At 29.4% G+C, this 24341-nt stretch overlaps 1 protein-coding gene across 1 annotated transcript; it reads left to right on the top strand.

The window, feature by feature from the left end:
• The first annotated feature begins 794 nt into the window (after positions 1-794).
• Positions 795-24037, top strand: LOC130449438 (protein spaetzle 3). The gene is made up of 6 exons (XM_056787251.1): positions 795-965; positions 5529-6012; positions 16978-17102; positions 17636-17884; positions 21240-21365; positions 21431-24037. Exons 2-6 carry the CDS (start codon positions 5575-5577, stop codon positions 21585-21587), a joined length of 1095 nt encoding a protein of 364 aa, XP_056643229.1. The 5' UTR covers positions 795-965; positions 5529-5574; the 3' UTR covers positions 21588-24037.
• The last annotated feature ends 304 nt before the right edge of the window (positions 24038-24341 follow it).

The raw sequence follows: 24341 nt of genomic DNA, 5'->3' as shown, positions 1-24341 counted from the left end.
TCAAGGTTGATATTGGTCTATGTATAGGGCTTTTTCGGAAACTATGATCGGGACAAACCGATCACCGATCTCATTGTTCGGTTACGTTCGGGAATTGAACGAAATGTACCATATACAGTGGGTACATGCAATTAACTTGTAAATACAGTAGAAATATAAGTATACAAATATGAAAAAATTAATAAACGCAATAAAATTGTAAGATTTTTGTAGGTTAAGTTTATTTTGGAACTCCTACCAAAAAAAAAAACTGTAATTGATAAAAATCTCGTTCTGAATTAGAATCTACAATCAGTTAATACGTGATATATCTGATCAACGATCATAATATCCAAAATAGACTGTTGTAAGGATTTTTAGGTTAGATTCATAAAATAAAATTTTAACTATGTTTGAGGTTATGTGGGAGAAGCATTAAATAACACAAAAAATCTAAAATGAAAACTAAAACTGAATTTAAAAAATTGTCTTTCTTAGTAAATTTACCCTACACCCCTCGTATGTTAGATTACTTCAAATTCGTACTGCAAATTAATTTTTCTAAATTGGAACACCCCGTATTATACGAGAATGATTGTTGATACATTTATCATTTTTTTAGTTCGATTCCATTGCCACCTTCTCGCGTTACTTTCCGGCTGAATTAATTCAATTATAAAACACATTTCCTTATGTATTGACAGAATCGTTAATCAAATAAGACTACCCCCGAACCATAAACCCCCCAAACACTTAAATAAAACCGAGTGGGGCCTCCCACTGCATCATTCTGTTAACAATTCCATTGACATAACAGTCTAATTCTTACATTGGTATTGGATGTAGTTTCGCGCGCGTTCACTTGCATATGTGACAACAAAAACAATCGTTGTGTTTTTTTCTTTGAATTATAAATGAAGATAAAAGGAAGATCTGAGAAGGAAAATAAATCTATGAAACTGATTTATTTCAAGACATATTTCCAGGTAAAAATAAAACAGTATATTAGTTATTATAATTTAAGAGAAAAGTTTACAACATGTTTGGTTAGTAGGTAGATGTTTTTCTTCCAATAATTATTTAATAATGTAAATACTGTGATTCATCAAAAGAAATTTACTTAATTATTTATTTATGTTAAGTTTTTCACAAACTGATATCGTTATATTACTTTTGTAATAAATATTTAAACCAATAAATTACATACCTATTAGAAGGGTAGATTATCTATGGATCGCATTGAATTGATTACGGTTAAAAAAAGAAGAAGAACATTTAGGAGAATAATAAACACGTAATGATTCATTGAAAGCGTAGTACTAAATTAATTTTTGATTCATATTGTATAATCCACCTATGTAAACATTAAAAATCGGCTAGATCATTTTTAAATAGATACAAACATCAAATTAACCTTTCAAAATCAAAGTGACGTAACTAAAACCCATTAGACAAATATGTATGAGGCTACTTTCTTTTCACCTCAACACATCTCACCTTTAGCAGCAAGACCCCTGTTAAGAATTCTAAATAAAATGCGACTTCGTCATATAGAACGAGAAAACTAAAAAATTATAATTTATAATAGATTTTTTTAATTTTCAAAATTTATTTTATTTATATAGTTTTCATTTAATGAGGGTTCACATAACCTCAAAGTTGTAACATTTTCATATGACTCACAGTAATGGAGAATTATGGATAATAAACAAAAAAGAACAATCTCGTTGAGGAAAGGAAAAGTATATTAATATCGAGGTCGAACATTACTTGCAGATATTCAAAAAATTATACACTGATCCAAATAAAAAATAATTTAGCATACATTTCTGAATAATGTTATTATTTTGAATGGAAACATGTTTTGCATACACCAAATTAATTGAATTCAGTACACATAATAGATAAAAAAATTGACACAACAAACAATGTTTCATATGTATATATTTATATATAGTGTGTTCCGAAAGTATAACTAGTATTTTAAATATATCTAATGCTATATATTTAAATCATATAGGGTGATCCGATTCCTTGAAATCGAAAGAACATTATCGTGTTCCGAGAAACAACTCGAAATTATATAAACAATGGGTAAAAAAAGTAATTTAATAATTTTATCATACAGGGTGACTCGAAAAGGTGTACTATGCGTTATTTAAATTTAAATTATAAAGGGTGATCCGTTTCTTTTCATGTTCCTAGAAACAACTTTAAATTATATATGCAGTGGGTTAAAAAAGTAACATAATAACTCGGTTTTTGACTGTATATTATAATCATACAGAATGGCACGAAAAGGTGTACTATGCGTAATTTGAATTTAAATTATATAGGGTGATCCGTTTCTTTGAAATCGAAAGAACATTTTCGTGTTCCTAGAAACAAATCTAATTTAGATATACAGTGGGTTAAAAAAGTAACTTAATAACTCGGTTTTTGAATGTATATTGAATTTTTATCATACAGGGTGGCACGAAAAGGTGTACTATGCGTAATTTGAATTTAAATTATATAGGGTGATCTGTTTCTTTGAAATCGAAAGAACATTTTCGTGTTCCTAGAAACAAATCTAATTTAGATATACAGTGGGTTAAAAAAGTAACTTAATAACTCGGTTTTTGACTGTATATTGTATTTTTATCATACAGGGTGGCACGAAAAGGTGTACTATGCGTAATTTGAATTTAAATTATATAGGGTGATCTGTTTCTTTGAAGTCGAAAGAACATTTTCGTTTTCCTAGAAACAAATATAATTTAGATATACAAAGGGTTAAAAAAGTAACTTAATAACTCGGTTTTTGACTGTATATTGTATTTTTATCATACAGGGTGGCACGAAAAGGTGTACTATGCGTAATTTGAATTTAAATTATATAGGGTGATCCGTTTCTTTGAAGTCGAAAGAACATTTTCGTTTTCCTAGAAACAAATATAATTTAGATATACAAAGGGTTAAAAAAGTAACTTAATAACTCGGTTTTTGACTGTATATTGTATTTTTATCATACAGGGTGGCACGAAAAGGTGTACTATGCGTAATTTGAATTTAAATTATATAGGGTGATCCGTTTCTTTGAAGTCGAAAGAACATTTTCGTTTTCCTAGAAACAAATATAATTTAGATATACAAAGGGTTAAAAAAGTAACTTAATAACTCGGTTTTTGACTGTATATTGTATTTTTATCATACAGGGTGGCACGAAAATGTGTACTATGCGTAATTTGAATTTAAATTATATAGGGTGATCTGTTTCTTTGAAATCGAAAGAACATTTTCGTGTTCCTAGAAACAAATATAATTTAGATATACAAAGGGTTAAAAAAGTAACTTAATAACTCGGTTTTTGACTGTATATTGTATTTTTATCATACAGGGTGGCACGAAAATGTGTACTATGCGTAATTTGAATTTAAATTATATAGGGAGATCCGTTTCTTTGAAATCGAAAGAACATTTTCGTGTTCTTAGAAACAAATCTAATTTATATAATACAGTGGGTTAAAAAAGTAACTTAATAACTCGGTTTTTGACTGTATATTGTATTTTTATCATACAGGGTGGCACGAAAATGTGTACTATGCGTAATTTGAATTTAAATTATATAGGGAGATCCGTTTCTTTGAAATCGAAAGAACATTTTCGTGTTCTTAGAAACAAATCTAATTTATATAATACAGTGGGTTAAAAAAGTAACTTAATAACTCGGTTTTTGAATGTATATTGAATTTTTATCATACAGGGTGGCACGAAAATGTGTACTATGCGTAATTTGAATTTAAATTATATAGGGAGATCCGTTTCTTTGAAATCGAAAGAACATTTTCGTGTTCTTAGAAACAAATCTAATTTATATAATACAGTGGGTTAAAAAAGTAACTTAATAACTCGGTTTTTGACTGTATATTGTATTTTTATCATACAGGGTGGCACGAAAACGTGTACTATGCGTAATTTGAATTTAAATTGTATAGGGAGATCCATTTCTTTGAAATCGAAAGAACATTTTCGTGTTCTTAGAAACAAATCTAATTTATATAATACAGTGGGTTAAAAAAGTAACTTAATAACTCGGTTTTTGACTGTATATTGTATTTTTATCATACAGGGTGGCACGAAAAGGTGTACTATGCGTAATTTGAATTTAAATTATATAGGGAGATCCATTTCTTTGAAATCGAAAGAACATTTTCGTGTTCTTAGAAACAAATCTAATTTATATAATACAGTGGGTTAAAAAAGTAACTTAATAATTCGGTTTTTGACTGTATATTGCATTTTTATCATACAGGGTGGCAGGAAAACGTGTACTATGCGTAATTTGAATTTAAATTATATAGGGTGATCCTTTCCTTTGAAGTCGAAAGAACATTTTCGTGTTCTTAGAAACAAATCTAATTTAGATATACAGTGGGTTAAAAAAGTAACTTAATAACTCTGTTATTGACTATATATTGTATTTTTATCATACAGGGTGATAATTTTTTCATTCATAAATCGAAATGTCGATATTTTTTTTATTTTAATAATTTTGTTAAATAGATTATTAAATAGAAGCATAGTTATTAATGACATAATTATCGAAAGTTCAATGTAAGACAAATGAAAGTGAACGTTTATGGTACGCATATTTATGGTAATGAGAGTATTGAGTTACTTCGAGATGAATCTCATGAACGATTTTTATCTATTTCAAAACTTATACGATTTCCGCTCTAATTACGTCACTTTATGCGTGTTTTTTCCCAATCGAATTCATTAAAAACGTGATCAAATTATATATACGAGGTCTCGTCAATAATTTAATATAATTTTTACGATCTAATTTCACAAGAACATGTCGGCAGAATCGATCCGAAAATGGCGTAGATTTCTTCTGTTCGAGACAGAGGAACTGCCGCGCATGCTCGGAACTGCAATCGCAGCGCTGCGATTATACAAATAGAAACGGAACTTACATTGTGCATATACCTCGTATTTCTCAATAATCCCGACTATTTTCTTCGATAATTATAACTTGACGCGATAGTTTAGTCAATCTGAATAAATTAAATTGTTAATGAAGCTCTTTTAGTGGGCTGATTTCAACTTTCTCTAGCCACATATCATTTACATAAATCGATGAATCAGATGAAAATTATGATAATATAATGTAAAGTTAACAATAAGAAATTTAAAACAGAAAAATAATTCGATGTAATTTATGTTAGTTGAATAATTAATGCGGATGGAACAAAAAATCAATATTGTAAAGTATTTCGGCTGGAATATTCGACATTATTTATTTTCCAAAAAAAAAATGTTGACTACAAAAAGTCTCTTGATCAGTTGTAAGTAAAAAACACGATGAAACCTGCCTACAGATCAAAACGACGTCAGACCACATAAAACACCTGGAACATCCTCCTTATAGACCCGATTCGTCACCATGTGACTAGTATTGATTTGGTCGAATGAAAAAAGCATTTGGCGGACTGCGATTCGAAAGCAATGCGTACAAACTAACATTATATAAGTTGTTCTAAAGATATTTTTTTTTGTTCCAGATCTCCTAATGAAAAATGAAGTTATCTTAGTTCCCGAATCGATAAAATGTCTCTGGTGAATTACTCGACGCCGTTCCAAGTTACCCCCAATCCCCCCGCGACAAACTATTATCAATCTTTCCAACAGTATCAACAACCCCCGCAAGGTTACTCGTATCCCCAACCGCAGAAACCCTTTTTGGAGGAAGAGTTTCCTACAAATCCTTTTCGTCAGTCGACGCGTCCTAAAGGCGCGTCAAATCAAATCCCCCAGGTACCCAATAATCCACTACCCAATCGACCGCCTACGTATACAAAAGTGGGGGATTTTAATACGAAAACCAGCATACATCCTATTATTGATTACGATTATGTGGAAGAAGAACCCATACATGTACCAGTTACGCCTATTCAGGGACCGATTTTTATTAAAAATGGAAGGGTTCCCGTGGTGCCGTTGTATTCACATCCGGTTTTACACAATGGTACTTTCGTCCAAATTCCTGTAAGTATTTATTTTTGAATTATGTCAAAATTTACCATTTCTCCTTTTTTCTCAAACTTAAGTACGTTTCAATATTCATCACGCACTCACATTTCGATTTTTTACAAAAAAAATTGATATAAATAAACAATTACTTGAAAATCTCTTTATACTTCGATGATATTAATTTTCTGAACGCACCTCGTATCAACAATCATCTATTTTAGTGTCTATGCTTTTATTACCAGTAATCTATCTCTCTCACTTTCCATGTCGAGCTTATACAATATAAGTAGGTCGAAGTAAGCTTCCATAAAAACGTTAAACCTTATCGGATATATTAGACGGTAAATAATGAGTTTTACTTTGAAAAATCTAATGATAATTCAAGAACATGTACATCAGTATAATGAATAAATGTATAATCAGACTCTTAAAAATTACCTTTAATTTCTTAACACACCTCGTATAAACAACCTTCTGATTTCATTCATAATTATCCGCACTATATCTTTCTCTTCGTATCGCGCCAATATAATATTAGTACTTGAAACAAATTTCCAAAAAACGTAATAATAAACTAATTCACTTTTTGCAAAAGTAAATACTTATAGATAGTTTTGTGCACAACACAACCGTACTTTCACAAGAATTCATGTTGCAAAATTCACATCAATTTATTAGAAATATTGTTTATCAACTATGTCGCCATGTTGTGTATATACGTCAAGATGTGCGTTCCTACAATACGTACGAAATGGGAATTATATCTGTGACGCACTACGAACGTAGCCGTGTAAATATGCCATAAACCAAACGTTTCATATAGATCTATGATTTTTTGTATTTTTAATAATACACACGATTCTTTTATTAAATGTTAATTGCTGTTATTCAATTTTAGCGCCGATTACACAGTAATTTGAAATCAATCCAATTACGTCTCTGTTGCAACAGACTTTTCTCACAGTATGACTGTTGTAGATAAATATTGAACACGTATTAATTATATTTAATGCCGATAGTGACCTCGGTCTATTTAGTTCCAGTTTCAATTTTCTATCTCTTAGATTAAAACACCATTTTTTTCCTTAGTTCGATATTATTATTCTAATTATAGTCAACTGGACATTGGTTACGCCTTTAACGTGTTATACAGAGTGAAATGGATTGATTGATGAAATTTTCGTGGATATTTCTGAAATATCACATTTAAACAACATTGTCCGAGTTTGAAATTAATTTATTTACATATTTTGCATTATATTTATGTAATAATAATTTTGTTTAAAAAAACAATAAACCTCACGTGACCTACATGAATAATGTGCCGACACCTTCTGATACAAATCATTTGAATAATTCACTTTTTTTTTTGGAAACATAGCCGTTACTAAATTATTACAACTATAAAAGAATTAAGAAAAATAATTTTTCGAAATATTATTTGGAATTACGTGGGTTTTGCTATTTGAGTTTGATAGTTTGAGCTAATGACGTAATGAGCTCGTGCAAACTCTGGACAGGACCGCATTCAGGATAAATTATAATTAAAAAAGTTTATTTGCGTTAGATTTCTCGTTAGTTTTTTTGTAACTGTATGGATCTGATTTTAGACACGTGTGATCTTCGGTGACAATTTGATATTTTTACCGGGGTTACTAATAAAATTCTCTACTTTTTTTCGTAAGAATGGGTAGTTGCTTCAAGTAGGAATAGATACACTTTATTATAGTATAGATTTTAGGAGTTCGTGATTTTTTTGTCAACCTCAAATAAATCAAAAAGCTATTTTGTAATACTTTATATTTGTGAATAAAATTAATAACGAGCTTATTTTTTTGGTTATAATAATTTTCTTAGCTCATTATTTTGAATTATCGCCAGAAGCATGAAAAAAATACATTATAAAACAATAACCTTCATTTATGGTACTTTGAAAGTTCGAAATGTTGATTTACGACAATGTTTTAATATTTATTTAAGCAATTAACAGTTAAAATAACTGTGTGTGAAAGACTAAGAGAAGGTAAATAAACATTATTATCCGTATTTAATACATCATCATACATAGTACACAGTTTTTTTAGTTTTTATACAAAAGAAATTTATTTAAAAAAAAATGATTTTCGCCCAACTGTTTTCTTAACTTTGTCTGGCGTGGTCTTCTCCAATTACGACTAATAATTGTCGTAACAGAATATGGAAACGCTTCGAATTCCTTCAAAATAAAAAATTGATGAAATTACAGTTGGAAATCAATTATTGTTCATAAATCGTTGTAACTGTTTTAATTCAAAGTTCCCAACTCTACATCAAAGCGTATTCTGTCTTACTTTACTCCAGCGTTGCCGTTTTGTTACATTCGTAATAAATCTGTTACATTTAAGTAAATTTTTAATGTATCTAGTTTCTGTTGTGATCTAAAAGTATTATCAGTAAAACAATTGGTTAGGTTAGGTTATATGCATCAGTTTTTGATTTATTAACTTCGTGAATCGGGGTCGGAAATTTATAAAACAATAATCAACTTTTATGAACGAAGTGTTTTATTATTTTAGGCTATTACGCCTACATGAGATATTTTGCGTTTCTACGTCAATGTCTAAGAAAAATAACTAAACTAGAGTGCTCAATATATAAGAAAATGTTTCGTTTTTCGATGTGTTTGACGTCACAATTTTTATATATTTTTATTATTGTATTGATATAAATAAATAAAAAAAACCTGTAATAGTTTATTTACAATCCAAATTTATTTTAAAAATTGGAAAATAAATCTTGAATGAGCATTCCTTGGTTGATTTTCCTTACGTCAATTGTAGTTACTGAAAAAATATACCAATTGGCAACGCCGCTTACTCCCCTTTCACTTTTTTATAATGCATAACATTCCGTAAAATATTTTCAGTTGATGCTTTCCTAGCCATCTGTTGTACGAAAAATACATATCGACAAAAAACTTCTTTCTAAGAGTAGTTTTTTTTAAATAGTTGTTTATTTACAGAAATTATAAATTAAATGGAGATGACACAAATAGATAGATGGAATATTGCGAAATTATGACTAATGATATTTCATAAAATCCTGATTATCTCTAACACGTTTATTTTAATGTCTAGGCAAAATTTTTATGTAATGGATGTTCAAAATATGGATTAATTTCGAAACTTCAATTTTATTTTGAAAAATAAACATTCAAAAGCTTATATTGATAAATCTTTCATAGAAACTATTGATAATATACATCTTTCTGTGCCCACCTCTATACTTAAAGTTAAATGTAGATCGCACGTAAAAAGAAGAAGAGTAGTTGTGATAGTTTTATACCATAGAATTAAATATTAATGTAGAGATACCATTGTGTCGTTATTATTAACTCTTCTTTTCGATATGTGAAGATATTGGGGAAATTGTATAATAAATAATATATAATAAGAACGGCAATTATATAATTTTTGCATCGGAAAGTTAACGTAAAAAATTTATTTTACGATCACGTTCTATTAAAGTAAAATAAAAACATAACATTATATATGTCGCTATCTTCTCTATGTATTCGTGAAAGTTTATCTTTAGATTTGCATAAATAAGTCAAGCACTGGTAGAATTAAACGTGTCTGCCATCTTAATAACTATTACAGCGTTGTCGATTAAATAATACGAGGTATTATGAAATAATATTATTGTTTACTCTTAAAAACTTAAAAAAAATTAATAGATATTCATTATATTATTTAGAATAAATACTTTTTTTTAATAGTGATAATAATTGCACTTGATAAGTGTTATATACAGGGTGAGTCATGAGGTACTTTAATACTTCTATCATATGTAGAGGGTAGTCAAAAGTATCAAATTATTTTCGTTTACAGGGTGTTTTTTGAAATTGATCTTAAATTTTAACAACAGTAACTAATAATAACGAGCAAGAAAATAAAAATAATTCAAAGTAGTTCCTCTAAATGGAACCTGCCAACCTCTACATATTTTTGTTGCCAAATTGTTAAAGTTATTAGACATTATTTAGTACCCGCATGATATACGCCCTGACGATCAAAGTTCCCCGCGACTCACCCTGTATATTATTGTACGCACCTCGTAGTAGTACGATTCGATTGAATTTGTAAAAATAGGATAAACCCGTACAATTTTTACGCAAGAAAGATCAGCAAAAGTGACCTTGCAGGATAGCGCATCATTTTTTTGTTTTCTATAATTTCTGTTTCCATAACAACATTTATCGATTTACAATAGTATGTGATACTCATTCATAAGAGAAGCGTTCGTTTTATGTAATCTTTAATCTATATGCGTTTGTTGTTTTATCCCGTGTTCGATGACTTTATAAACAGTTTCAATAGGATATAATATTATGTATAGTGAATATAATAATCGAAATGTGTGTTCGAGAAACAAAGTACCGTGTTCACAACAATTTCTACTATCACTGGTTCGTATGCAAATTCACATTTTAAATGGTTTACATTTCCGGTTTAGGAAAGGATCATTTTTATAACCAAGTCCCTTTGAGAGTCCGGTACTGTATCGGAATCTATATATTTTTTACGTTATCTATTTTATAATTCTCTTCATTTCTGAACATTTATACAGTCGTTGTTTAAACAAATTTTGTAATCAATTAGTTATAAGTAATTAATTTTTTCAACTTCTATTCGTTCGTTCAGTTTTCCGTCCGTTTTATTTGAATAAACTTTCCCAATTATGACTTGAGAAATAGACATTCTTTTATATTTATGTAAAAAGGGGGATTTAAAGAAAAATATGTAAAATATTAGTTCATTTATTACGTATTGGTGTACTTTAAAGAGAAAAATATCCAATTTTCTTTTATTTGTGTTTATAACGTGGTTGAGAAATCAACGACATTATGGCTGGTTCACAAAATCAGACTTGGGTTGCATCTACAACTATCGCGTGCAATTTCCCGCAGGTTCTTTCGTCATCAGTAAATAAAACTAATAATTTATTATAAAAACTTTATTAAAATTAAACTGGAAGGAAATAGAGGGAAGAAATAGACTACCGATCAATAGTCGAATTGCAAAATTTAAATATGTAACAATTACAGACTGTAGTTTTATTATCACTACATTTTTGAGTATAACGGGATTCGATGCAAAAAATTCTAGAGTTAGTAGATGACGTAAAAATAATGCTGTGACATAAAAAAAATTCTCATGGCATGTACAACGGTCTAAAAATCTACAAATTCATTAGATTGTACAGGTTGTCCCTGTAAAAGTTACGGATTGTTAACCATTGGGCATGAGCCGACCCTGGCTTTCAAATAGTAGTTTAGAATTATTTATTCCGTCAAGCACACTATAAGGACATAAGTAATCATTCATTGAACATTAATAATATTAGAATGTATTATTTAGGTTAGGTATTTATTTACTCAAGGGAAGTAGACACAAAATTTTGATAATTACTTTGAAGAAAACATGTTATTAGGTATCAACAACATACAACATTATTTCTAAACATAATAGTGCGTACAAAAAGGGTTGATTTAAAAATGTTATATAACCTTATTCAGTTTTGTTTGAATCCATCAGCCATCTTGCAATACGTAAATAGATATATTATATTAATGAATTCTTATAGTAAAACAAATATTTATTCTCAAAACTTCCACTATATAATCCGAAATAACAAATAGACAGAATTGCAACGATTTCTCTATCCAGTTTCCAGCTCGGTCTGCGCATTCTCGAGCATGCGCAGTATAGATAAAGTACAATGCACAATGGATTGATCAAATTTATTACGCACTTCGTTGCCAACTTCATGTCTATTGAAGCTTTCAGACCCATCTACGGCTATAAACTTAAATTACAAATTCAACACTTGACCTTGTGTCGTATGCGTAAAATGTATCTACCGGTTATAAATAAAAATGTGATTTTTTGAGATAGCACTTAAAAAAATTATACTAAAAACGTGTTTCTACGTTGTTTTTTTTTATTTTAGAATACTGATCTCGTTCACATTTATTAATAATAATAAAAAAACTCTTAATCAATGGAAACGTTCTAAAAGATGAAACACTATCAATTACCCAACTATTAGGTATTTTTAGCGTTTGTCTAATAACCAATTAATCAAAAAAAAAATTAACGTTATGTGTTCAGCTATATTTATATTCGATATCATCTATTAAATATAATTTATTGTGTTAAAATCATAATAATAAATATGAACTGGGTCTATTTGAATCGATAAATCTTGAAGGCTTTCGTCATTGTGGAATGATGATGGAATTACGTCCTTTTTAGCTTTTTATTTCTTTTAGTTTACATTAAAAATTTAATTATTTACACATGTGTACTATTTTGAGGTTAATCAACGAAAAGGCGTGCATTTTTTCAAGGTTAGGTTAAAAAAGAAGAAGCATAAATATTTTTAGGGCTATGAATGAAAAGAAACACGTAATGAGATGAAATTTAGGAGCGTGAGAGGTTGATTGAGTACACAATAATTCGTCAAGATAAAGGTTATTCACCTTGTATCATAATCAGTATAATATTATTTGTTTTCTATTAAAAATTTGATTATTTTTAACGAACAACAAAAGCAGCTTATTGATATTAATACATCTGTCAGATTTATGTGAAACCTTGACAGTTGACATTAGGAAAATGGCGGAAACTAATGATATAATCGTTATCGTTTTTAATAGTTGAAAATTTCAATTCACCCTTGTATATTAATATAATAACTGACATTATCAAACAGAAGCATGCAAACAATTAAAAATGTACCAACAAGAAATGTAGCAAATGAAAGTTTATCGCCTTGACACGCCCGCCTCCACCTTAACAACAGACACGAGTATTCGAATCAATTGATTTATAGGCCAAACAACAGGGAGTATCGATATATACGCGGAATTTAACCAGGAAATTTTTCTTCATTGAAAAACGTCAAAAATAAATTATTTCATTATTTTCGTATATATTTATTACTTTAATTTAACATCAAATTTTCATATGTCTATATTTAAATCAGAAGAGATCTAAAATCAAGAACATTTAGAACCATAAAACATTAATTTGAATCGATCAATGTGACCTTGACCTTCCTATAACTTTATATAATCCCCGCGCATGCTCATTTAACTCTATCCCATAAACTCTCATTTTTTTGTGTTTAAAGCCACGGGGATTCCACAATGAAGATTTCGTAGAAACTATTTCAAATAATTTTTTGTATCAGACCTCTAAATCCGACCCTGCTTAACTTACTGTTATTAAATTTGAATATGAAACGAAATAAATTTGTGTGAATGGAGGGTGAATGTGTAAGTTTCTATACTTTCAAAAATGTTTAACTACACAAAAACCTTCGTAAACGAAAAATAAAATCGACATTGTCAATTTGAATAAATTTAGTAACTAGTTCTTAAGAATGTAACCGCATATTGTGATTGTTATCAAACGGAATAATTAAGAATATTAATTAGAATCCTTGAAAGAAAAATGTATCGTTAAGATTACAATCTGTACCTATCGGCGTTCATTTTTCAAAAAAACGATGGCATAACATAACCTATACCGATCGTAGAAAACAGTTCCTGATTTTGTAACACAAACCGATCGAGACAAATTAATTTCTAATTAGTTTGTCACGGAAATAATAAAATGTAAATTGATTATGATAATACGTTATTGGGAAAAAACTATACGCAATTTCAATATAAAATATTCAACTTACTTGACATAATTCAATTGTTTGTTATTCTTGATTGAGTACTTAACATTTAAATGGAGTAAAACTTTTCTAAACGCACTATAGATCCGTAAATATCGTGATGCTATCAAATAAATATTTATTCCACTAATTTTTTTTTGTATCATTAACATAAACGTATATCAATACCCGTCCTCGGTATACCTAGTTTGATGATAAAAAAGAAGAATTAGACAAGAGTGGGAAGTGATCTTGATCACAATGATGCAAATAAGAATGAGTAACAATTCGCGTAATTCAGTAACCGAATTTATGTATACCTTTTATATCACCTTGTGTATTGAGAAATATTTATCAGAATTTAAAATCAAAAGAAACTTCTTAGAAATATAACAGTTAAATAAAAAACTACGTACTATCATTACGTAAAATTATCACGTGTTTAATAACTGTCAGTAGAAAAGGATGGAATATACAAAAGCTTATTTGTTAAACTTCATATTTTCGTAAATATCAATTATATTAAAAATAAAACTAATTTTTATGAATAATTACAACGTGCATTTCAATATTATTTAATGATAATGAAAATTAATTTCGCCCTTACGTTAATATTCGCCGTGTTGTTCTGGCGCTATAACACAAATCACGTCACGCGAGGTTACTTACCGTCATGAAGTTATGTAACGTTCGTGGTATTGTTTTCAATTTTTTATCGTTAAAACTGAATTAGGCCAGTTTAATATATTCATTAAAGTGACAAGAAGAAATATTATGAAGTTTTATATAAATTTTTACTTTAATACTTTGTATACCCTAAATGAATACTTATTTTGTCTCGTCGCCGTTTCAAGTGTGACGTTGCCACTCCACTGACAGTTATCAGAATTAACATTCGAACTACGAAAAAAAAAACGCACCCGTACGTTCGTTTAATTTCAAAAATATATTCTGTATTGACAGGTGACGTTTATATTTTTTAATCAATAAAATAAACGTCAAGATATCGTATACACAATTTGCGAATCGTTGTAAAAGCACGTAATCTCACGTCACATAAATATCTACGAGCAGTGTATGTGTGCAATTGGCTGTAATACTAATATCTGTGAGGAATTAATTTCTATTGATATATTTCATTCATGTCGCGTGTGTAAAACATAAGAAACCTGATATGTTTTTAATCACTTATTCGTTTTAGTGAATATGGAAACCTGTTTTTTTAACTGTTTATTTATTTATAATTCGTTATTAGCATAATTGAATACGCGATTGTGTGAATTAATGAAAACTTTTAAAAATGTTATGCATTATCGAATAATTTATTAACGATATAAACCGTAAAAAAAGACGTTTTTCAATTTCTTGTGTTGACAAGAATGGATCTTAATCACACCAGTTGATTATAATCAGTGATATACCTCTTTTATAATACCAATCATAGTGAAAACTCGTGTATTTCTGTGGTCGAATTTTGGAAGTGTTTAAAAAAAGAAGATTGTTTTTATATTTATTAGGTTGGAAGATTTTAATATCAAATAACTGATTTTGACAGTACGTCATTTTTCCTATAGGATGTAACGGGTCAGCTGACCGACGCCAACTGAGTTTGATGAAGGAAGATTCTGATAATAATAATTTAAATCTTTATTAAAATTATTCCGAATTTGAATTTTAGTTTTTTATTATAGGTTCTTGATTGATTGATTTATATGGTTTTTGTAACATTCTAAATCCTTTAAATTAATTCTAAATAAATAAAACTTCAGCAAATGATATTTTTTAATAAACCGGCGTTACGCTTATGTTGAAAAGGATACACGCACATATGGAAAAAAACAGAAATAGGAAGTACACCACGTTATTGTTTAGTTATTGTAATACCAAATCAAATTTTTTCAATATCAACACATGTGATAACTACTATTTGAAATACGTTCTGCTTGAAATGAAAACAGCGACGTAGGTAACAATCAAAATACGGGTGTGAAGACAAAAAATCCATACGTGTTTAGACATCTTAGTCAATAAAGTTGGCGTTGACTGAGAACGTTATTAATTGTTTATAGTAATTTGTCAAATGTCACGATGTCAGTTGTCAAATGTCACAATGTCAGTTGTCAAATGTCACGATGTCAGTTGTCAAATGTCACGATGTCAGTTGTCAAATTTCACAATGTCAGTTGTCAAATGTCACAATGTCAGTTGTCATATTTCACAATGTCAGTTGTCAATTGTCACAAGTATAAACATTACAAGTTTAGTTTGATCCCTTTGTAATGATGGGAATAGCCAGACAAACTTACGTCATCTGTCAGCGTGTTGAGACAGGTATTTCGATTGACAAAAGTGTGGATCGTGGACTAGGTTCTAGATCTCGATGATTGAAAGTCATCGTCATTTGTAAAAGTTTGACCATTCAAAGAATCCTGTAATCTACGAAATAAATGGTAATCAGATGGTGTCAGATCAGGGTTTTATGGGGGATGTAACATTATTTGGCAACCAAGCTCCAATAGTTACCCACGAGTTGCCAAAGATATTGCATTATCATGGTGGGACACCAATTTTGGCCGTTTTTCTTCGATTGCTTCATCCAGTTTCATTAATTGTTGACAGTAAACATCAGAATTGATCGTTTGGTTCTTTGGAACGACCTCAAAAAACACGACACCTTTGGAATCTCACCAAACTGATGGCATGTAGTTTCTTTGTTGTTTTTCAGCTTTCGATGTGGTTTGTGCTGGTTCATCCTGTTTGTTCCAAGATCATTTTCCGACTAAGTTACTGTATAAGACCCATTCTTCATCTCCAGTGATGATTCTATTCAAGAAAGGGTTGTTTAAGGTGCTTAAGTGTTGATAAATTTGTTTGTGATAAATGAATTTCTTCCAATTCGTGAGATACCCAAATATGCGCCCAGTTTGTGAAACTTGGGCAGAAAATTCAAAATATGTAAGCAACACTCTAAACAACACTCAAATATTTATTTATTTTATATTGACGACCATAAATATCCATTTCTATCATTAATTTTGTACATGTTAAGATTTAGTATTTAAGACAGCTTCTACGTGAATACTGCGTTTTTAATAGTTTGACATTCGTCAAGTTCGGTAGTCAGATTATTGAATTGAATAATTTAATGCAACATTTAGTAACAAATATTGGAAAATAGAGCCAAGTATTGATTTTAAATTCTCAGTTTTCAATTGTTATATATTATCACTTTTGAATGTATGTGGATCAATTATTGTATTTTGATTTCAGATTTTATGGACAGCTTTATCAGTAGTTTTAGGTCTAGAATTAAGGGGTGAATACATCCGAGGAGTTCCTTGTATTAAACGTAATCAACAATTGTACTGTCCTACAGCAGGAAATTCATATCCTCTGTAAGTACCCACATCAATTTATATTATGTAAAAATAATTCACGAATCTTTTTAAATTGAAATAACTCAATTTCGATTTTAATAATTACACAAAAAAGTCAATAAGTCAATTTTATCAGTAATAAACAAAATAAACAAAATCAATGCCATGCTACTTCTTCTTTTTCTTAGTTTCATGAGATTTCATCTACACATTAACATAAAAATTAGTTCAAATGAACTATAATGCACGTAAACATAACCTTTTGTAGTGATTATTGACAGCTCTTCTTATTTAAAAACATTGTCTCTTTTCAAACATGTATCAAGTCACATCTTTAAATTTAATCACTTTTTTTGATGATTCTATTTACTTGATAGAGATTTTAATAATTCAAATATGTACGAGGATGGTCACAGAAGTACCTGGCCCAAAAAAAAAACACAGTTTATTGATAGTTTTTACTTTTTTAAGATATAAATTAAGGCAAATTATAATTATTTTTTCATTACAACATCATATTAGGGATAATTTTGTGAGAATCCTTATTCCAGAGATCGTATAGAATTATTTATAGACGAAAATAAAGCTTTAATGAAGCGCATGTATGGTGAATTCGACATGCCGGATTACGAGGGCAAATCCAATCCGGGTTACAAAAAAAAACGATCGACCAAATCTGGCGAATCAGATTTTCATTTAGATCCAGGACCCGATCCCGTCAAAGAAGACGAAAACCTCTCAAGCAAAAGTCGAACACCAAGACAAAACTTTAGAAATAATCAAAGTTCGGAAAGTGGAAGGTAAATATAATAAATATACAGGGTAGTTCGAAAGATTGCTTTGAACGATACGGTGTTTAATTCAAAGTTGTTTTTAATATTAAATCTTTGACTGAAAGTGAATTTTTTTGTTATAAGGCATTGTAAATGTCAATGGGCTGATGTACATCCTCAAAACACAATTCCAATGAATCTTTTAAGTCAATATGCGACTTGGGGTTATTGAAGATTACTTATTAAAACCATTTTTCCTTCTAGCGTAGTTAACTATCCAGATTTATCTTTTTTTTTAATTAAATAGACTTCTAGTTATTTTGGACTATGCAATTTTCGTAAAAACAAGCTGTAGGTAGTTCGTGGTATTCCAAATTTACCAGTAATCGAAGGGGAGACTCTCAAAAACCTCGGATCTGAACACATTACGTGCGTCTCTGTCATTTATACGTAGATCTTCAAAATATATTGTCTTCGTATCGTCTCATGTGCAAATCAGTCTAAATTTTCTTTTGTTCTTTGGATTATTCTTTCCGTTTTCCACTATCCAATGCCATGGTATTGATTTATCCTTAGTCTGCTAGAATCTTCTCTATATGGAGGTACCATGAGGCTCATACTTTACTTCTGAACTTTTTTTTGTGTCTTCCTAACTTGTTTCTCATTTCACATGCATTTCATTTTTCTTTTTCCATTTTTTTTCATACCTTGACATTTAGGTACGAATTTTGTTAATTTTTCTAACTCTCAGGTAAATTAACACCTTTTATTTTTGACGATCTCTCAAAATAAACCCAGAGGTTGCTCAAGATTATTCCGCAACATCTCATGTTTTTGATAACTAAATGTTTAAAGAGGATTGAAGGAAAGAAACAATGAGTTTTGAGCATGTTTTCTATTTTTTTTGAGGTATAATTTGTTCCTGAATGCACTAAACAGGTATTAATTATCCTAAAACCGCCCCTGTACAAGATTAATCTACAACAACTAATGTTTTTGATAACTAAATGTCTGAGTATGATTCAGGGAAAAAAACAATGAGTTAATAATTATCCTAAAACCGGCCCTGTTCAAAATTAATCAGCAACATCTAATGTTTTTGATAACTAAATGTCTGAGGATGATTCAGGGTAAGAAACAATGAGTTTTGAGCATGTTTTCTATTTTTTTGAGGAATAATTTGTTCCTGAATGCACTAAGCAGGTAATAATTATCCTAAAACCGCCCCTGTACAAGATTATTCTGCAACATCTAATGTTTTTGATAACCAAATGTCTGAGGATGATTCAGGGGAAGAAACAATGAGTTTTGAGCATGTTTTCTATTTTTTTTGTGGAATAAATTGTTTCTAAATGCAATAAGCAGGTAATAGTTGTCCTAAAACCGCCCCTGTACAAGATTATTCCGCAACATCTAATGTTTTTGATAACTAATTGTCTGAGGATGATTCAGGGGATGAAACAATGAGTTTTGAGCATGTTTTCTATTTTTTTTGTGGAATAAATTGTTTCTAAATGCAATAAGCAGGTAATAGTTGTCCTAAAACTGCCCCTGTACAAGATTATTCCGCAACATCTAATGTTTTTGATAACTAAATGTCTGAGGATGATTCAGGGTAAGAAACAATGAGTTTTGAGCATGTTTTCTATTTTTTTTGTGGAATAAATTGTTTCTAAATGCAATAAGCAGGTAATAGTTGTCCTAAAACCGCCCCTGTACAAGATTATTCTGCAACATCTAATGTTTTTGATAACCAAATGTCTGAGGATGATTCAGGGGAAGAAACAATGAGTTTTGAGCATGTTTTCTATTTTTTTTGTGGAATAAATTGTTTCTAAATGCAATAAGCAGGTAATAGTTGTCCTAAAACCGCCCCTGTACAAGATTATTCCGCAACATCTAATGTTTTTGATAACTAAATGTCTGAGGATGATTCAGGGTAAGAAACAATGAGTTTTGAGCATGTTTTCTATTTTTTTTGTGGAATAAATTGTTTCTAAATGCAATAAGCAGGTAATAGTTGTCCTAAAACCGCCCCTGTACAAGATTATTCTGCAACATCTAATGTTTTTGATAACCAAATGTCTGAGGATGATTCAGGGTAAGAAACAATGAGTTTTGAGCATGTTTTCTATTTTTTTTGTGGAATAAATTGTTTCTAAATGCAATAAGCAGGTAATAGTTGTCCTAAAACCGCCCCTGTACAAGATTATTCCGCAACATCTAATGTTTTTGATAACTAAATGTCTGAGGATGATTCAGGGTAAGAAACAATGAGTTTTGAGCATGTTTTCTATTTTTTTTGTGGAATAAATTGTTTCTAAATGCAATAAGCAGGTAATAGTTGTCCTAAAACCGCCCCTGTACAAGATTATTCTGCAACATCTAATGTTTTTGATAACCAAATGTCTGAGGATGATTCAGGGGAAGAAACAATGAGTTTTGAGCATGTTTTCTATTTTTTTTGTGGAATAAATTGTTTCTAAATGCAATAAGCAGGTAATAGTTGTCCTAAAACCGCCCCTGTACAAGATTATTCCGCAACATCTAATGTTTTTGATAACTAAATGTCTGAGGATGATTCAGGGTAAGAAACAATGAGTTTTGAGCATGTTTTCTATTTTTTTTGTGGAATAAATTGTTTCTAAATGCAATAAGCAGGTAATAGTTGTCCTAAAACCGCCCCTGTACAAGATTATTCTGCAACATCTAATGTTTTTGATAACCAAATGTCTGAGGATGAACCAGGGGAAGAAACAATGAGTTTTGAGCATGTTTTCTATTTTTTTTGTGGAATAAATTGTTTCTAAATGCAATAAGCAGGTAATAGTTGTCCTAAAACCGCCCCTGTACAAGATTATTCTGCAACATCTAATGTTTTTGATAACCAAATGTCTGAGGATGAACCAGGGGAAGAAACAATGAGTTTTGAGCATGTTTTCTATTTTTTTTGTGGAATAAATTGTTTCTAAATGCAATAAGCAGGTAATAGTTGTCCTAAAACCGCCCCTGTACAAGATTATTCTGCAACATCTAATGTTTTTGATAACCAAATGTCTGAGGATGATTCAGGGGAAGAAACAATGAGTTTTGAGCATGTTTTCTATTTTTTTTGTGGAATAAATTGTTTCTAAATGCAATAAGCAGGTAATAGTTGTCCTAAAACCGCCCCTGTACAGTGTTATTCTACAACATCTAATGTTTTTGATAACTAAATGTCTGAGGATGATTCAGGGTAAGAAACAATGAGTTTTGAGCATGTTTCCTATTTTTTTGAGGAATAATTTGTTCCTGAATGCACTAAGCAGGTAATAATTATCCTAAAACCGCCCCTGTACAAATTATTCTGCAAGATCTAAAGTGATTTTTCTTTTGATAATAGGATAGATTCCTGTGAGAGTAAAATCGAAATAGTGACGCCGTATTGGGCGTCAAATTCCGCCGGTAAAATCCGCGCTATTGTGAATACTCAACATTTCGAACAAGCCATTCATCAAGAAGTTTGCGCGTGAGTAATCTCGTACCCACGCATTAAAAATACATCCTGTGTTAAATTTTTTTTTGTTTTGTCAGGAGAAGCACTACGAAAAGATGTTCGAACGACTGTGGCTGTGAACAGAAATACAAATGGCACAGATTACTAGCTTACGATCCGGATAATGATTGTAAAGGGATTTTTATGGATTGGTTTTTGTTTCCGTCCTGTTGCGTTTGTAGATGTACCCCGTAAACTCCAAAATATTGAAAAAATTCCATTAGAAAAATGATTATTTTGCAATTGATCTACAAATCTTTATTTTTTGGGGTTTAATTACTAAATAACAGATTAAAATCCACGAATTACTTGTATATATGAACATTATGGGTCTTTTTCCATTGAACTTTCTTTATTTCTTAAACAATGAAAAATTAACTAATCGGTGTAAAAAATTCTGATCAACACTGCTTGTTCCAACTGTTTTGCTTGAATTTAGTACTCAAATAGTTTTCGATAAACTATTATGAGTTTATTTTTCAGTTTATTATAATAAATCATTGACTACTTTAAATTGTTTTTTAATATATATTTTTGAATAAACTTTTACATGGATCTCAGTATTTTCATTTCAAGTAATACAAAAGTTAACAAAAAACACTAAAAATATGAAAAAAAGCTTATTAAACAACTGTTTTACTCAATTTTCGTAATCTTATTCTCTTCAAATTATCTAAAGTTTTAACTTCCTTTTATATAGGAATGACTGTGTTCCACCTACATTTTCCTATTCTTCAACTTCTTTATAATTTTTAACTTTACATCATAATAATATCGAAACAGAAGTTCATACTCATCGATATATAAGATGTTTGAAAATATATAAACTTACCTTAAATTTGTTATAAAAAAGAACCAGAAAGTTTTTAAAAAAACACTAAACATACAATAAAAACTTAAAAGTTTTTGTAAATACAAAAATCACGGGTGAAAAATAAAAGAAAAACCACCAAAATCGAACTGAAATTGTGAACAAAACGTTAGGAAGAAGCAGCGCTGTTCAAAACATAACCTCAGAAAGCAAAACATTTTTCTATGTAAGTACCCGATGGTTAGTTGGTGTAGTTCTCCCTAATACACTTTATTATGTCAGTATTTAAAGAGCGTACTTCAAGGCAACTTACATTAATTAAATAATTTAAATAAATATGCTGTTGAATGATAAAAAGATGTTTTGAATTGATAAAACTACATTTTTACTAACTGAAATATAGGCAGCACACATTACTCTAAAAAACGTTAAAGTCAAATTTTGACATCTTGAAACATTTTTTTAATTAAAACAATCAAATATCCTGTGAAAGAAGGCATTAAATGTAGTGTTTTGAAATTAATATGAAAAATTAAGAATGCTTCATCAGCGTTAATAAATATGAATTTCGCATTTATAGTTTATGTTCGTGGCATTTCTTAGTGTACTAATCGAATTTTATTTTTGAAAGTTTTTGATGAAAAAATAAATTTTCAACGACCCTTTTTCATTTCTTGTGATAAATTTTGATTATGAAATATGAGGATGAACGATTTTATTGTTTTTAACAACACAAAATTGTTATCTTGAATTTAAATGAACGTACGAATCTAAAAGTCTATAAACTGTGCAAAAATAGTAAAAAACATATCAATTGACTATTTTCTTAGACTTTTCATAATTTTATACTATATATACTATACTATAAAGTTACCTAAAGTTTCTAACTTCTTTTTAGTTTGAAATAATTGCTTTTCGAATGTTTTTTGCTTATTTTCAACTTTCTGTTTGTTTTTTTTTCTGAAAATTATCCTTATTTTTATTGTAAACACGTATATAATGAAAAGCCAGCATTAGTACGGTTCTGTTACAAACTTAATTATCAAAAAAATATAGAAAAATAAATAAAGCAGAAACTGAAATTATAAAAACTATCAAATAAAAAACTTACAATCTAAAATTTTTAAGTAAAAATTTAATATAAAATATACATATAAATATGGCGTATAACTTTTATAATGTTTTAGACGGACGGTTCATTAGACGGTGTTAATTTATTAATTTTTACTATACTGGTTGTCTCATTGTACGAGGTTTATACTAGTTGTCGCAAATATAAAACCACCTAAAGTTGCCTTTTGCTTCCATTTTTTTTAACTAGACATAATAAAGATGTTCATTTCCTTGTTATGTGTCCTCGTTGTTTAAAAAAAATATACTGATTTAGGTTAGTTGTGACTTTTTATATTACGAATTTGTAAGTCTGTGTGACTGATGAGTTTTAGTAATAACATTAAAGTATACACTTCGCACTTTTTTTATTTTTTTAAACTCACTACTACGCACTTGTAAGATTATTTTGAAATATTTTAAGACATTTTTGGTAATATTTTCATAGAAATCATCTCGGCTATTCTAATTGATATTGTTTGAACAAAAAATTGTAGATTAAGAATTTAGAGTATTATAGCATAAGAAAAAGCCATATTCTTGTACCAATAAGTAAGCTACCGATAAAAAATAACTCATAGTTACCAAATTTGTGAAAAAACTTGTCTATTTTTATCAATATGTCATATGTCTATCTAAAATAGTTATATATTTTTATCTAGAGATATTTTATAAAGTTGCTGCCATTGTTTAATTATATTTACTTGTAATAAATTATTTTTAATATTAATATAGTTTTTTTTAATACTTGACAGCTATACAACACGAATCGTTTGACAGTATGTCATATTTGACAGACAGTAATGCCAACTTAACTGGTTCTCATTCACTATCCCCTAACATTGAGTTTTTCTTCAGGTACAGGAATTTGGTTGGGGGATTGAGGTTACTTACATTAATTAATTTGAATTTGATTAATAACTTAAGAAGAAATGAAGAAAATTGAACGAGGATTGAAACCGTGCAACAATATAAAATAGCTTAAATTATCTCAAATTTAATTTTTCGAACGCATTTTCAAGGATTAA

The sequence above is a fragment of the Diorhabda sublineata genome, chromosome 10 (assembly GCF_026230105.1).
Source record: "Diorhabda sublineata isolate icDioSubl1.1 chromosome 10, icDioSubl1.1, whole genome shotgun sequence".
Classification (NCBI taxonomy): domain Eukaryota; kingdom Metazoa; phylum Arthropoda; class Insecta; order Coleoptera; family Chrysomelidae; genus Diorhabda; species Diorhabda sublineata.
The sequence above is the reverse complement of the archived record's forward strand: the minus strand, read 5'-3'. Positions and strand labels throughout refer to the sequence as shown.